This window comes from Contarinia nasturtii, unplaced genomic scaffold, assembly GCF_009176525.2.
Source record: "Contarinia nasturtii isolate CC-2019 unplaced genomic scaffold, AAFC_CNas_1.1 Cnas_scaffold_2806, whole genome shotgun sequence".
Lineage (NCBI taxonomy): Eukaryota > Metazoa > Arthropoda > Insecta > Diptera > Cecidomyiidae > Contarinia > Contarinia nasturtii.
In genome coordinates, this window is record NW_022200123.1 from 841,713 (window position 1) to 858,124 (window position 16,412).

The 16,412-nt window shown below is 32.5% G+C and overlaps 4 protein-coding genes across 5 annotated transcripts; all 4 read left to right on the top strand.

The window, feature by feature from the left end:
- The first annotated feature begins 3,327 nt into the window (after positions 1 to 3,327).
- LOC116349226 (low-density lipoprotein receptor 1-like) lies at positions 3,328 to 4,192 on the top strand. Its single transcript, XM_031780564.1, has 4 exons — positions 3,328 to 3,456; positions 3,547 to 3,750; positions 3,820 to 3,925; positions 4,020 to 4,192. The coding sequence occupies exons 1-4, from the start codon at positions 3,415 to 3,417 to the stop codon at positions 4,085 to 4,087; spliced, it is 420 nt and encodes a 139-aa protein (XP_031636424.1). The 5' UTR covers positions 3,328 to 3,414; the 3' UTR covers positions 4,088 to 4,192.
- Positions 4,193 to 4,410: 218 nt separating this feature from the next.
- LOC116349209 lies at positions 4,411 to 5,508 on the top strand. The gene is made up of 4 exons (XM_031780543.1): positions 4,411 to 4,512; positions 4,594 to 4,785; positions 4,845 to 5,117; positions 5,211 to 5,508. Exons 1-4 carry the CDS (start codon positions 4,474 to 4,476, stop codon positions 5,325 to 5,327), a joined length of 621 nt encoding a protein of 206 aa, XP_031636403.1. The 5' UTR covers positions 4,411 to 4,473; the 3' UTR covers positions 5,328 to 5,508.
- Positions 5,509 to 6,506: 998 nt separating this feature from the next.
- LOC116349121 (sortilin-related receptor-like) lies at positions 6,507 to 8,470 on the top strand. Of its 2 annotated transcripts, none has more exons than XM_031780394.1 (4): positions 6,507 to 6,776; positions 6,856 to 7,275; positions 7,347 to 7,707; positions 7,789 to 8,470. In XM_031780394.1, exons 2-4 carry the CDS (start codon positions 7,234 to 7,236, stop codon positions 8,334 to 8,336), a joined length of 951 nt encoding a protein of 316 aa, XP_031636254.1. In that variant the 5' UTR covers positions 6,507 to 6,776; positions 6,856 to 7,233; the 3' UTR covers positions 8,337 to 8,470. The 2 variants fall into 2 exon arrangements, with proteins under 2 accessions (XP_031636254.1, XP_031636255.1); XM_031780395.1 differs by having other exon boundaries at positions 6,856 to 7,260.
- Positions 8,471 to 9,164: 694 nt separating this feature from the next.
- LOC116349163 lies at positions 9,165 to 10,449 on the top strand. The gene is made up of 4 exons (XM_031780469.1): positions 9,165 to 9,298; positions 9,362 to 9,544; positions 9,609 to 9,887; positions 10,186 to 10,449. The coding sequence occupies exons 1-4, from the start codon at positions 9,254 to 9,256 to the stop codon at positions 10,300 to 10,302; spliced, it is 624 nt and encodes a 207-aa protein (XP_031636329.1). The 5' UTR covers positions 9,165 to 9,253; the 3' UTR covers positions 10,303 to 10,449.
- The last annotated feature ends 5,963 nt before the right edge of the window (positions 10,450 to 16,412 follow it).

A 16,412-nucleotide genomic window follows, 5' to 3' on the forward strand; every position in this document is an offset into this window, starting at 1 on the left:
AGTCTATCTATTGTTTTGTAAATTTGTAATCGACTTTTAAACAAAAAAATATCTCAAAAAAGAACAAATTACTATCTCAACACAAGTTCAATGCTTTGATCAAATTCTGTACTATCGATTACAAAAACATTGAATCTAACCCATTTTCGCTATTCCATACATGGGATTAGTGAATCCATGTGAATCCAACTACTGAATTGTCTATTCCTTTTTAATTTCTCGAATTTTTACACTAAAAGTCTAATCCTATTCCACGTGTCTACCCCCTAGATAACGGTATTACAATTGTATATATATATGCTAAGCGCAAGCGCAATGCATGCGTTCAATAGCTTAACGTGCGCTAATATTATGATGACACTAATTATATATCAAATTCAGCGTAAAACGCTTAACATCACTATGATTTGTATCATCAATCTCGGTTGATTATATTTTTCACTTCACCATATCGATATAGCTGTTATCAACTTATATGAATACTCTGGTCTTTGTTTCACATGAAATTATACACAAACTTTTATCGAAAATAGTAGTGTGTCATAAGTCCTAAATATATTTGACAAATATATTCACGTTCTTGTAGTGAACGAGTTTTTCATGATTTTTTTTAAAGAATTTTAATCCATTTGAGCAAGTTTGTTGTTTAACTGAGTTTTATTAGAATAATAGATTTGATTGTTATAGGCATTGTAACAACGGAAGGTTTCTATCAGGGACTACCGCGGCATATTTATAGTAAGATATTTATTTATAATACTTAGAAATAAGTCTTATTTCGTTGCGTGCACGCTACATTGCAAACGCATGACTCTGCTTGTACATACACAGAGACGAAGAGCACAAAGGCTACTCTGTGTATAAACAGAGTCTCACGTTCTTGCTGCTGTGTGCGCACAACGAACAATATAATTATCTTGTTCGCTGTTTGTCATTCTTACAAGCAGCTTGATCGTTTAAATAAATGCAACGGATTTTAATGTCAATAATTTTTTTTTTTTGCTTTAAAAATTTAAAAATATTCCAAAGGAATTCAAATCAATTGGTGTTGTGTTGTGTTGTGTTTGCTTTGTTCATGCATATCATATTTTTTCGATTTTGTGAATATAATACCAACGAAAATATATCAATAAGATAAAAAAAATGAGAACTTATCCGTCTGAAATTTAAACTTATAGTAGATAGAACTTGTTGGACGAAATGAACAAGTTCTATCTACTACTTATTAACAATACTCGGCGATACTCGGTCTGTGAATAAAGCCATGCAATTATCGCGCCACATTCACAACACAAAACATAAAAAATTATTTATTTATCATTTATTAAGCATGCAAATTTTTATGTTTACACTCTTTTTAGAAAGAATATTTGTCAGTTCAAGTCGTCTTTATCTTCAAACAGATTCTGTTTATACACAGAGAACACAGAGTAGCCTTTGCGCTCTTCGTCTCTGTGTATGTACAGGCAGAGTCGTGCGTTTGCATTGTAGCGTGTACGCAACGAAATAAGACTTATTTCTAAGTATTATAAATAAATATCTTACTATAAATATGCCGCGGTAGTCCCTGGTTTCTATAGTCATAACAATCATATGTATTGTTGTCGCTTGATTTCAGCCCAGGGCCGTAGCCAGAGGGGTGCTCGGGTGAGCTCAGCCCCCCCTGATATTTTCAGAGCCCCCCTAAAAAAATCGAGCACCCAAAAAAAAATTTTGGGCATTTTTTAAAAGATTCAATAGTTTTCAATAGAGGTTTTTTATTTGATACAGTAGACATTGATTTTTATTTTATTTTTTTTAAAGCAATTCAAATCAAATAAAATAGTAAAAATTACGCTTAAATCATAAAAATATTGAAACATTATAATTTTGAATCAAAGAAATAAAAATGTTCGATAATATAAATTGAATAATACTCTAAACTGAAAATCGATTAGAAAAACAAGCTGAAAATTCTATAAAATATATTTAATCCCGAATAAATAATTTTGGAATATTGTCGGCGGCTTGTTTTTCCAATCTTTTTGCCAGTTTCTGCCAGGTGGCAGCTCGAAAGAAATATATATATATGACGATGGCCATTACTACCATTAAAATGACTGTGAATAATATTCCTGAACAAAATATTATTATACCAATTTTGCTATTTTGAGAGTCCATTTGGTCGAATTTTTTTTCGTAATGCATTTGTTGAATTAATTTATCAGCTTTTGTCATCAGTTTTTGATAATCCTCCTTATGATTTTGGATGAGGATGTTTTCATCACTTGTAAGGTTAAGGTTCGTTATAGTTGGAGATATAATTGGCAACCGAAGCCGAAAAAGAAAGGGCGCTTTTTAAATCAGTGTATTTTCAAGTAATTGATCGTGTTTTATCTGAAATGAATCAACGCTTCACTATAAACGACGATATTTTGCTTGCTATTACAGAGGTGAATAGATAGATCGCAATGATTTCGACCGAAATTCACTTCAACCTTTAACAACAATTGGTTTAACTATTCCATCAGAAGCAGAATTATCTGTGGTTAAAAACTTTCGAAATAACGAATTAAACAGACAGGAAAATTCTCTTTTGAAAATACTTTTTCCTGTGAAAGAAGCATTTAAAGATACATACCGAATATTAGAGGCAGCCGAAACATTCGGCAGTAGCACTGCCATAAATGAATGCTCGTTTTCAGCATTATCGCGCATAGATACTGTGCGTAGGATGGCAATGACCGACGAACGACAATGCAATCTGGCCTTTTTATCGTTTGAAAAAAATATACTTAAAACTTTGGACCAAAAAACGATTATTCAAAAATTCGCAAATAAAAACCGACGCATTCAATTGATTTAAAAATATATAATCGTGTATAAATAAAGGTTTTAATAAAGATAGATTTGAATTAAAAATAAGATTTTTGGTTATTTTTCCGCCACCCCAAAGATTTTCAGCGCCCCCCTAATATTTTATCCTGGCTACGGCCCTGTTTCAGCCCGTGACGATATGTTAATTGCCTGAGCTGATTCAGTTGGCTGAAAAAATTCTAATATAATGTCGACATTGAAGCAACGAAATGAAAATAAAAATTAATTTAAAAAATCGGTAGATTAGAAGCTTCGAATGTACGAATGTATTCATTGCACATATCTCGATTTGAATCTCGATTAATTGCTGATAAACTATAAACAAGCAAAATACTCTGCAGGCACGATTTGAATAAATGTTAATATTCAATTGATTTTATTCACATAAAGTTATTTGATTTTTCAATGTCAAATGTTTGATGACCCATATGACCCGTTTGAGACGAAACAAGCTCTTGATTATTTACCCATTCTGAATTTAATTTTTGTGGTATTGCATTTAGTTACAATTTAAAAGAGATATTGTGACAAAAAACACGAGAAAGAAAAGTAAACAAGATGAAGTTCCTTTTACTGGCTACAATTGTCAGTTTTGTACAGGTGAACAAATTGAATTCAAACGTTTCTTTATAACAAAAAAGTCATTCATTTTATATAGTTACTAAATAACAACAATTTGATCGTATATAGTTATGTTCAAGCGCAACACTTGTAACGAATGGAACCAGCACAACTCCTGCTGATGGTGCCTTGACAGTAACCAACCAGGAAAAAACCACTAAAATTACAACGACAAGCAATTCAACGACATCGATTGCATGCAAACCGGGTGAATTTACATGCAAATCCTCGAACCAGTGTATCCCACATTTGTGGCTCTGTGACAATGAATATGTAAGTTTAGATGACGCTTGTAATTTCATTGGTAAAAATACTAATCAAACTTTGTTTCCCCAACATTAGGATTGTAGCGACACAAGCGACGAAGATGCATGTGAAAATAAAGAATGCAAACCATGGATGTTTAGTTGTGATGATGGCCATTGCATTTATTCCACGTGGAGATGTGGTCTGTGTCTTTTAAATTCAAAATGTACTTCATGCATTGTGTTATTTATTTTTTGTGTGTTTTCGTCTTGAATTACATTTTTTATTAAAAAAAGATGGAGATCTTGATTGTCGCAACGGCAAAGATGAGGAAAGTTGTACGACATCAGCAGGTACCGGTTAACAATTAGTACGTTTGGCATTCAATTCGATTTCAAAACGTTATAATAAGAAATGATTATAAACGTTGCAATAATATTACGTTTAACCGAAGTCAATGTAAAAAATATGAAATATAACTGAATTTATAAAAAGATGTATATTTATTTCAAAATCGATCGATAATAGAATTTAAATGGGCCACATCATTTTAGTATCTGCATACGAATGCATGTTTACAGCAAACGAACGTAGCTGACACACTTTTTCTGATGGCCTTGAATTGTAGTGAAAACTACGATTCATTTTTATCACAAAAATGATTTAGTCGATGTGTATTTATGAGATTCTCGAACTTGAATTTTCAGTCTATTTCAAGCTTTGCAAAAGTAAACAAGTGAAATACAAAAAATGAAGTTGTTCCTGTGTTTTATTTTTGGTTTTGTCCAGGTGCAATCAAATAAACAGTATATACGTATGATTTTCTCCTAAATCTATTGCGAATCGTTTTTTGTTGTTCTCAATTTGCAGGTGTGCTTTTGTGCACCACTTGTGAAAAGGGAGGCAAATTCCTCGACACAGTTAACGTTGGAAGACATCAGAGATATGCGAAAGTATTTAAAATCAATTCCGGGTGCAAATCTACAAGATATGGATTCATTCGCTGACATACTCATTAATTTTCTCGGGAATTCTACTGATGATCAAGTCATTGAAGGCGTTGTGCGTTGAATTCATGTCATTACAATTGTTATCTTTTTTACTCAAAGTTCTGTTTTTAGGTGAAATTATTGGGAATTGCATTAAATGTGGATGCCTCAAAAATCAATCGAACTGTTTTTGAGCAATTAAAAAACAGCAGCGAAAAAGATGTTGAAGACAATTCAATTTCCAAAATAAATAATTCCGTAATAAGAGGAATAACAGACAGTCAATACAAACATTTGGAGAATTCACTACCGAAAGAATTTGACACATTTAAAACTGAACAAATTCTTAATTTTTTGAAAGGATTTCGTGAAGGCTCCACATCAAAAGAAACCGAGAATTCTATTGTAAATGAACATTATTTTCATTGTTTTTTGTTTTTTTTTTTTTTTTTTTGATGACACTATTTACTTATTTTGATTATTTTTATTTAATTACAGAACGATTTACTTATGTCCGCAATACAAACTGTTCTTGGTCTACCACATAATCCAGGTTCTGATATAATATCTGACGAAGAAGTATTAATTTATGGTTTGAATGCCAATCAAATTTAGGTGATGGAAATTATTATTTTGTGACATTTGAAAAATTGGGGATTTTTGATGTATTTGTTATAAATGTGATCTATTATTGGAAAGTGTCTTCTTTACATTTGAATGGGTCAGAATAAAAATCCGACTTGTACGCAGATTCTATAAAAGTGGAACACAGCGTTTTTTTTACATAGAATTGTTGTTGTATTACAACAAATAAACTATGTAAAAAAACTCCATGTTCCACTTTTATAGACTCTGCGTACAAGTCGGATTTTTATTCTGACCCATTCATTTAGAAGTATCGTGTTAAGTTGATATTATTGTATGTATTCAAAGTCACATAGAAATAAAGATGATTTTTTTTTTTCAAAAAAAACTTAAATAAAAAATTGATTTCAAATGCGAGTTAGGTTATCATTTAGTTTTTGTTGCATGTGTAGCATTTTAGCAAACCATTTTCTTGTTTTGGTTCACTGAAAATAAACAATGGAGAGACTAATGATTCTTTTTTAGAAATAACTCCCATAAAAATGAGAATTTTGTATATGATTAACAACATATTTTAAAGAAAATGTTGTAAAAATATTGTGTTTCATTTAAATCGTACTGTAAATTAATGATCATATTACAACGGTGCTTGACAAAGCTATAAGGAAAACGATGTTTGTTTGGTTTTTAAATATACATCTTACAACACATATTGATAGCCTTTGACTTCGATTCAAGTGAGATAAGAATTTGAGTTCGTTTCGAAATCGTATTTTTAATAAATATTTATATGAATATTCCAATCAAATGTTTACATTGCAGTTTGTATTGTGTTTTGTAAAACTTCATAAACGCGACAAAATGAATTCATTTTTGTTAGTCATAAATTTCGGCTTAATACAAGTAATATCTTATCTTATAATATCAATGATTTTCTCAGGATTTTTTTCTACTTTTTTCAGACGTGTTTAAGTGCCTCAATCATCAAAAGAGATGCTCCAGTTGCGACAACAGATTTGAACGAATCACATATTGAACGCATTCGCTGTAACTGGAAAACTATTCCCGACGTAAAATCAGACGCAGTTGATAATTTTATCAATATCTTTCAAAAAGAGAAATTTCAAGAGAATTCGACCGACGTTGATGTCATTGCCGGAACTGTAATATATTTTTGTTAAAACGCAAAAATATTTTTGATATAATCAACAGCTTGTTAGTTTAGCGGTGAATGCCGATGTGTCCAAAATCAACAAAACTGTTTTCGAGCAATTTTCAAGAAATAGTGATGAACCAAACGAAAACGAAATAAGTGACGAAATCGAAAGCACATCAGCGAAAGGTATCACAGAAACGGATTTAAAACAATTGGAAGTTCTATTGTCCAAACAATTATCGCCGTCACAAACGATGCATGCATTGAACATATTTCGAGGCTTTCGAGAAGGAGCTACAGCAAAAGAGAAAGAAGCGGCCTTGGTAGGTTTTAGTCTCTCATTTTTTTACATTGTTGGTTAATTTCTTTTTAATAGCTTTCACTTATGATTTATAAATGCAGGTCGATTTGTATTCATCAGCTTTGAGCAGCGCATTTGGCATGGCCAAAAACAACGATATTAACGATGACAATTTTGAAGATCACTCAAATTAATATTATAATTTATAAACTATAAACAAGCAAAATACTCTTCAATCACGATTTGAATAAATTTTAATCTTCAAATGGTCTTTTTTCTGATAAATTCACTTGGTTTTTTAAATATCAAATCTTTGATGACCTATATGACCCATTTAAGACGACATTGTTGATTATTTTGAATTTGAATCTGTTTTTTGTGTTATTTGTTATGTATTTAAGAAAGTTAGTACGATTGAATTTTTTTACAATCGAGAAGAGATATTGTGACAACGAACACGACATAGAAAAATCAACAATATGACGTTTCTTTTTCTCGCTACAATTGTCAGTTTTCTACAAGTAAACAAATTGTTTTCAAACATTTTTTTTATAGCAAATATATACTAAATGACAACAATTTCATTTTATAGTTATGCTCAAGCGCAACATTTGTAGCCAATGGAATCAGCACGACTTCAGCTCCAGTTGATGGGGCCATAGCTGTAACAACTTCAGTTTCAGTTGATGATGCCGTCGCTACAACAAAAGAAGCCAATAAAGTTGGTACGACAAACAATTCAACGCCGCTACCAATAAGTTCGATGACCAAAAACTGTCTCAGAAATCAATTTATGTGTGATAAACGGTGTATTTCAAAATCGCTCGTGTGTGACGGGATTGAAGATTGTTTATCCGGTGAAGACGAAGCAAATTGTGCTCTTTCCTGTGGAAAAGATAAATTCAGATGCCGAAGCGATGGTGTTTGCTTGGATCGAATTAAGTATTGCGATGGTAAGAGAAAAATTTGTCTACTTATTACTTGTCCGTGCATCCTTTTGTAAATTGTGTAATTTTCTTTTTTTTTTTAAATAGGAGTAACTCACTGTGTTGACGGAAGTGATGAACAGAATGTGCGCAATTTTCAAGCTAAAATGAATGCGGAACAACATGAGATTGAATTAACATGGGAAGACAATTGCGCATTATTGAGTAAATATCCGCAATCATATGTTATCACATGGACTGAATTAACAACAAACACAACCAATTCTATGGAAGTGGTACGAAATGAAACTAAAACTATGTCACATAACCTTAAGAATATTCTCGATGGTGCAATGTATAATATAAGTATTTCAACAAATGCAACGAATGCCACACCAATCACACTCAAAATAAGTGGGACGGCCCCACTGCCACCAGTTTATCGCCTCCAAGGAACACAACCAGATCACGTGAAATTATCTGCGTGGATGGTGATCTTACCCATGGTGATTGTGATTGCATTGGGAGGAGTTGTTTTTTACATGATGCTTCGCAATCGAAGACTATCCAATAATTACTCTCGATTTGCCTATTCACATTATGACACCATGACGGATGTCATCAAAATTGAAGACGACGAGGATAATAATCTTTGACACAACAGTCGTGGATAATACTGACAATATGCCTCGTTTTGACGACGACGAACCGACTGCTAGTATTAACGTTACTTTAAGGCGAACAAATGGCTGAATAAGAAATAAATATTACATTCATTTCAAATCAAGAAGCTTTTTTGATCGCTTGTGTTTTATTTAAAAAAGTTTTTATATGCCTTTTTTAGATATGTTTTATTGATTCAATGGAAAAAGGATAAATTCTTCACTCAGTTTTGTTTGACATGTTCAATGGACCAAATATGGTATATTAAATGGTATTTATGTGATCTTCGCATACAGTAGCTGCGTGCAATAAACATGCGCACTCGTTTACTCATGATGTGACTATGATAGTCACTATCACAAAAACACATTCCTTGCTACGCTGATTACACCGCGTTGGTGACGCTTCGAAGTGGTAAATTTGGAAGAATCGACACAATTAAATTACCTTTCTCAAAAATACAACTCGGTGTCAAATGATAAATCTCAATTGTTTTCCTATTCCATCTGTTTCGTAAAACTTCTTTTTCATGTTCACAAATTATATTGCAGAAAATTCGTTTGTGATATCGAAATTATGTCGAATAATCAATTGAACCTTACAAACTGTGAACAAGCAAAATCATCTTCAATCACGATTTGAGTAAGTGTTAATCTTCACTTCATGCTTCACTTAGTTTAAATCGCATAAAGTTATTTGACAATTTTCATTTATGACCATTCATAACAGTCAAGTTTGATCATTTTTGATGACCTATAATCTGACCGCAAACGACACGAACTGTTGATTATTCTGCTATTTTTCTAACTACATTTTTCGGTGTGTATTTAAAAAAAATTGCGTGAAACAAAATATCAACAGTTTGGAATAGGTTCTGTGAAAACGAGCACGCTAATAAAAAGTGGACAACATGAAGCTCTTTTTGCTACTAGTTGCTATTGTCAGCCTTGTTCAGGTAAAAGCAAAAACATTGTCAATATTTATATTGAAGTATAAATAACAAAACATTCATTATTAGTTATGTTCATGTTCAAAAATTGGAAAAAAACAAACCACCCCAGTGCCAATTACAGATGATAGTGCCATAGCCAATGCTACCGAAGCAGTTGCGAAATTGGATCCAATGGTTCTCATCAATTTTGCCAACATATTCGATAAATTCAAGCCCGATTCGACTGATGAGGAAAATATTGAAGCTTCGGTATGTTTTTGTGTAAATGTGTCGGATTTTTTTTTTGAAAAGTAAATTGATGTCCAATTCACAGGCGAGACTCTTGAGTATGGCAGTGAATGGAGATTTAGCAAAAATCAATCAAACTCTATTTGACTTTTGGAAGAATCGTAGTAGTTCAGAAGAGATTGACAGCCAATCATCTGATGAGGTTTATTCACCATTTGTCTTAGATGATTTGAGTGAAAGCACACTAAAGAATTTGGAAGAAGTATTTTCAAAAATACTGACACCATCACAAACCGAACAAGCCATGACTATACTTAGAGGTCTCAGCGAAAATGCAACAACAACTCAGGAAGAAACAACAAAAGTGAGTGTGAGCATGAAGTGATTTAAAATCAATGTTCAAAGTGAAATTGCCTTCGATGCTGCTTCGAACGAAAAAAAAACCATGACTTGAATTGATGTTGCGTATAGAATTACAACGACATACGTTTGGTCCAATCGACTTTTACTTGACATTCATTCATGATGTTAATTTAAATTCGTGTTCGAAGATGTATTGAATGAAGGCCATTTCATGACGGAGATAATTCGAAATCGCAAATGCTGCAAGTGATTTATTGTGAATAATCTTATATTTCTCAATTGCAATTTCTTTTTCATAGGTTGACTTTTTCATTTCAATGGCACATAATTATCTTGGTATTCCCAAAATTGATCTATGCAACTTAATACGTGCTATTAAAGCAAGCATCGATTGTAAGAAATATGCGTCATCGTAGATTGATTTCTTGCAGCCGTTCTTTTTTTTTTCATACCAATGAGATAATAATACTCACTGAAAATTTCTTATCAATAATATTATTTTTGTGAAAATCAAATAATCAGCGGATAGGAAATAAATATGAAAAAGTTAAAGTAAATATAAAGCGGTGTGTGTTTATGTCTTCTAAATCACATTTGAAACGACTGTACAAAAAGTTCTTTGAAATTGACATTTTACACTAAAAATGGCTGAATATAGCAAATCCTGTCAAAAATTTGATACGAAGATGTCAATGCAACAGAAAGCATTGATTACACTCACTAATATATCATTTTTTTTCTGCCACTCAAATTCTATATATATGCTTTTTCATCAGTTGGAACAGTTCTTATGTGTATTAAAAAAATCTCTTTTTCCATATTACGTTTCTAGAGAGCTTGATATTGTTTAAATGGAACGAAATAATTGTAAACAAGAACAATGACTTTGTATGCACGTAAAATTAGCATAATGATAACATATCGAAATGTCTCTTTTTCTGATAACCTTTTGTTCTCTTTACAGGGTGTACCAGAATAACTGTCGGGTTTATACATAATATTCATACGGCAGTACAGTCTATTGTGATACACCCGGTCTTGTACCGTTATGTTTGTTAATCCTTAGCCTAAGTATTGTGATAATGCGCATTTCGATTCATTGTTTATTTGAGACGCAATAACAATGGATGCGAAACGTCTGCACGAACAGTCTTGATATTTTCCGACAGCTTCAAAATGAACAGCTTTGCATGAGATTTATATCGGCTTAACCAAACACGACACATGCATTGGCATGTATCACAAAGCTCCCGAATTACTTGCACATTGCGCAAAATATTGATTGATTTTTTCTTCGCTTCAATTAATTTTATGAACTACGATGGAAATGCACATGAAGTTTACGATGAATTAAAATGGAATTCAATTCGAATTGAAAAATAAAACACGGTTTTAAATTGTTGTGGGAAAAAGAATGGATGGCTTTTCTTTTCTTTTGCACAACGAAAGTAATTCACCTTTTGGAAATGTTTCTTTATGCACGCGATTGTTTAAATCAAAGTGTAACAATGCAGATGTGTATTTTGTCTTGTTAAATAAAAAATTCAAAGCGTTAAAGCGAATATTTCATGGTATTTTATGATGGCATTGCGGCATTGCCATATTGTCATGTTCGCAGCTGTGTTTCACTTGGTAGAATTATCGCCTGCATCTCAGAATGATGCAGCTCAATTTCCATTTCTTTTCTCTCTCTCTCCTCTTCCCTCTGCCATATATGTTTCTCTCTTTCTTCCATTCTTTGTCTCGGTATCTTTGACATTTGAACGATTGTATGCATATTTGCATCGATTCGCTTCATTTTCATTCTCTTTTTTTGCAATCCGAAATTTGTATAGGTTCTTTATATCCGATCACATTTTTACATGGTGTGAAATCATCAATAAAAGAACAGGACAGAACAATGAATGTGAAATGTGTATTCGGTTATATTTGCAAGACATATTTTGCATTCCGCAACAATTGAATCTATAAAATTGAAGCAAACGAGCACAATGCATAAATTTCATAGACACATAGACATTCAACGGAGCAGAAAATAGTTTTCTTTCTTCAATTTCAATGAAGTGCAAGTTGCAAATGTTTGGATGTCGAAATGGAGGGAGTTCACGAAAAATGATGCGGGTATTGAAAGTCGTTTGTGGTAAAAACGGCTCAGAGCGAATGGAACGAATAAAAAAAAATCATAAAAAATACTATATGGAAAAATGGAAAAGGTTCTTTTTATAGTTTTGGTTCGGTTGGGAAAAGTTTTAAGTTGTTGGAGAGCGAAAATATTCGTATGCTATTGATTTATGCAATTTGTCGGGATCTCTTATTCATTTAACTTTCTCAACTGAATTGAATTGATGATTTTTTTGCACTGTTTTTTTCTTTAAACTGGTCAAATGGAACACTTTGTCTATGGAATTTCCATGAACGGCGGCAATATAGTTTTATACAAAGGACTTTTTTCTTGAATCTAAAATGTTTTATTTGCTGCGTTTCCAACACCTTGGGTGGGAACTTTTACTTGGAATGGTTTTTAATTTTCCGTTCCGTTCCGTTCAGTGATTTTCTTCAGCTAAATGTCTTTTACGTTTGATAGGGGCGCATCCCATTTGGATTAAGTTTACCAGGTGTTGAACAATAAATTGTTCACCATTTTTTAGATCTATAAACCTAAATAAAAAGAGCTACCTTATTTTTGAGTCAAATTTCATGTATAAGATGGAACCAATTTACTCTTATAATCGCATAAATAGTTTTTACAAACAAATCACTTCGAAAATGCATTCTGTCATTCCGTAAATTGCACCAAATATCATTAAATTACCATCGATCTACTTTGCCATCATTTAATGTAAAATGCAAAAATGTCAGAGCTTATTATTGTTAAATTGACATGGCCAAAATCTCGAAGGTATGGAACCTGAATCTCTTTCCATCTTAATCGGGTTAAATTTGAATTGAAAATTGTTCGTTAAATACCAACTAAACTTACCTTACATCAGTCACAGTGAACTATAGAAAAGTATGAATTTTATGTTTTTGTACAAGGAAGAAGAGAAAAAAAGATTGTAACGGACGTTTGAATGACGACAAACATAATTTCTCTTTTCGTTGGCTTGCTTCCCTTTACTTTTACGTGATCGTGATTAGTAGGCACGATTCAACGGTTCCAGCAAAACTTCATAATTGATAAAGTTTTTCTTTTAGTTGTATACTTTTACGATGGTATTTTTCGTCGTTTCGTTTCGTTGTGTGTGTGCCACTGTTTTTTACGACCATAATTTTTTCTCCCCTCCCCCAGATAACCACTCATTCGAACGTCCGATACGAACGTTTAATGTTTCATGAAGCAGTAGTTAAGTGAATAGCTTATGGGAAATTAAGATTGTGTCGTCAGTTCGTGTCTTCGGCATTTTCATTTCAAGTATATCATGTCCAGTTCAGTCGCTTCAATGTTTGCTTTCACAACTACTTTTAATGCTCTTCAGAGTACATGACAGTTGCTTTAACCGTCAGTTTCACTGAACCAAAAAGTAAACTGAACACGATAAATTCCGTAAGGAACATGATTGTGGCAACAAAAAGCTGTTATGCGATATGCTTGTTGGATTTTTATTTTTTTTTTTAACGCACAAAAATATATGAATTGTCGAATACACGTTGGTCTATTACGCAAGCATATGGCGAAAATCAACAGGCGATGTTGCATTACAAACTGCAGTTTATGTGAATATTTACAGAAAGAGCATGATTTATTTTGTGTAATGACTGTCAGTCACTGGCTGGGGAAATCATCTTTAACCAACAATGATAGCTGTTGGCAAGTAGTTAACTTGTGTTTGTAGCCATTAAGTACATAAACCGCTGCATCCATGTACGAGATTTTTGCGCCGCAATGTAAGTGTGTCATTGAAACACTAGCTCAATAGCGACTCTATTAGAGAGTGTGCAAATTGAGGAAGCAATTAAGAATTTAAAAAAATGTGATTTATTTTCAATAATCTCTTTTATGGGTAAATAAACGACGTAATCGATATACTGCAATCTAATAAGTATTTGTCCATTGGTCCCATACAGTATGCATCAGCACACATCTCTCAGTATGTATCACACAAATTTATTACCAATTATTTGTTAATTAGTGAACGGTATGATTTGTTATTATTAATTGACTATCCATATCACTAAGGTTTCATCTTGTTCAGATTTCAACGTTGAATGACCTTCAGGTGAATGACCAAACGCCAGCGTTTATATGGTTTACCGCACAGTAGTTTGATTGAATTTTGAAGCAGATATGAAGATGTACTCGTGTGGTTTGCTTTTATTGATCCTTTCATCCAAGTGATATTGCCTGGCCAGTGACCATTAAATATGGTGATTGTTATGGCATATATATATATATATATTAGAGTGGTTCGATTTTGACATTTTTTCAAGCATCAAAAATCGTACCCCTATAACCTCTGTAGGAAGGTCTAGAAACATGACTATAACATCGAATTCGAAAAAAAAATGATTTTTGGTGATGCGCGGCTCCAGGCGGTTTCTTAAAAAAAATAGCACTTTGAAAATTCAACAAAAAATGGTCCCCCGGATTGTTTTTGGCACGAGAAAACCGATTCTGGCCCTAATTTTGTAATACAATTAATATTCGACACTTTTTTCATAAAAATATTCTTGAAATACATAAAATTGACGGTATTGAATACAACACGTGTAAAGGGGTTGTTATGACTTTTACAGGTGCCTTGTTTTTGAAAGATTTTTTTTTGCAGCAATCAAATCACAGTGAAAACTTGTGAATCTTATTTTCTCACCAAAATACATAATCTGGCCAACTTTGAGGAAATTTCATTCATTACAACATCAAACATGCGTGGTACCATACAAAAATCCAATTTTTTGTGATTTTTTCATGAAAAAAGTGTCGAATATTAATTGTATTACAAAATTAAGGCCAGAATCGGTTTTCTCGTGCCAAAAACAATCCGGGGGACCATTTTTTGTTGAATTTTCAAAGTGCTCAAAATTCATAAAAATTTGATTTTTTTAAGAAACCGCCTGGAGCCGCGCATCACCAAAAATCATTTTTTTTCGGAATCGATGTTATAGTCATGTTTCTATGACCTTCCTACAGAGGTTATAGGGGTACGATTTTTGATGCTTGAAAAAATGTCAAAATCGAACCACTCTAATATATATATATATATATATAAATATTAGGGTGGAACATTTTTGGCACAATTTGGTGGCCACTTGGGAAAACATGTCTTATAGTCCCCAGTTTCAAGATATGAAGGAATTTTCAACTTGCGGTTCCATATAAGACAGCGATTTGAAAAAAAAGGTGATATATTTTACTGGAATCACCATGAAAAGTTGTGAATCTTATTTTCTGAACAAAATAAGTAATTTCACCAAGTTTGATGAAATTTCAACCAAAAATAAAGGTGCCGCCATTACAATTTTTTATTTATTTTTCATCAAAAACAAACAATCTCAAGTTGAAAATTCCTTCATATCTTATATCGGGACTATAAGACATGTTTTTTCAAGTAGCCATCAAGATATGTCTCGAAATTCAAAAAAATGTTCCACCCTAGTAAATATATGTCTAATTGTCTGTACAAAAAACATTGAAATTTTTCGATATGTACTTTGAATACTATGGATTTGATTGTTGGTTGCTTGTCCTTCATTTATATACTATTTATGAAAAGCAGAAAAATTGCTTGTTCTTATGATTATTTCATTTCGTTTCTTTGCTTCAAACAAGTTGAATATTTGAACAAAAAAAATGTCTGTCGTATAAATCAATGAAAACAGAAAATGTAAAGAAAATCTATTGACAAATTCAACATTTCTTATCGATTGAACTTAAAAAAAATCATACCCAAATGATATACGATTTATGAGAGCAAAGTACAGCGATGTCATCATTTGCATATAATACTTAAACATCATGCTGTTGAATTCCATATATTGAAAATATTTAAAAGGAGATCATGCATCGCATAAAGTGATTATTCTACAATCATGTTTAAACATTGAAGTCAATTAAATCGAAATTTCTCCCTAAATATCCAAAAGTTTCAAAGCACCCGTGTGTGTAAAATACGAAGTTTTCGTTACCATCGATATGCTTCAACTGAAGTGAATAAGTTTTCTAAATCAAAGTATAAGCGCAACACATACAATTTGTGCACAGCAATTTGGAACGAGTTGGAGGCTTCAAACATCAAACTTCCATTTACGTCATTCATTTTCTCGTCTGTTGTATTCTGTGTAATGGTGTTGGATGCTAACAAATACACACCCTATGCGCTTATCCGTATGCATGAAGCATGTTGTACGGCAGCGTTTGAATGTTGCTACTATTCGGATGAACAGTGTATCCTTGCAGCTGTGGAAGCGGCAGATTTTGAAGCGCATGCTCGAAAGCTTGTTGTTATATTGAAATATAGGCATTTGCAGCATCCAGCAGTAGCGTGTAGTAGTGACAACAATAAACGAAAGTATATTCATACACACAGAG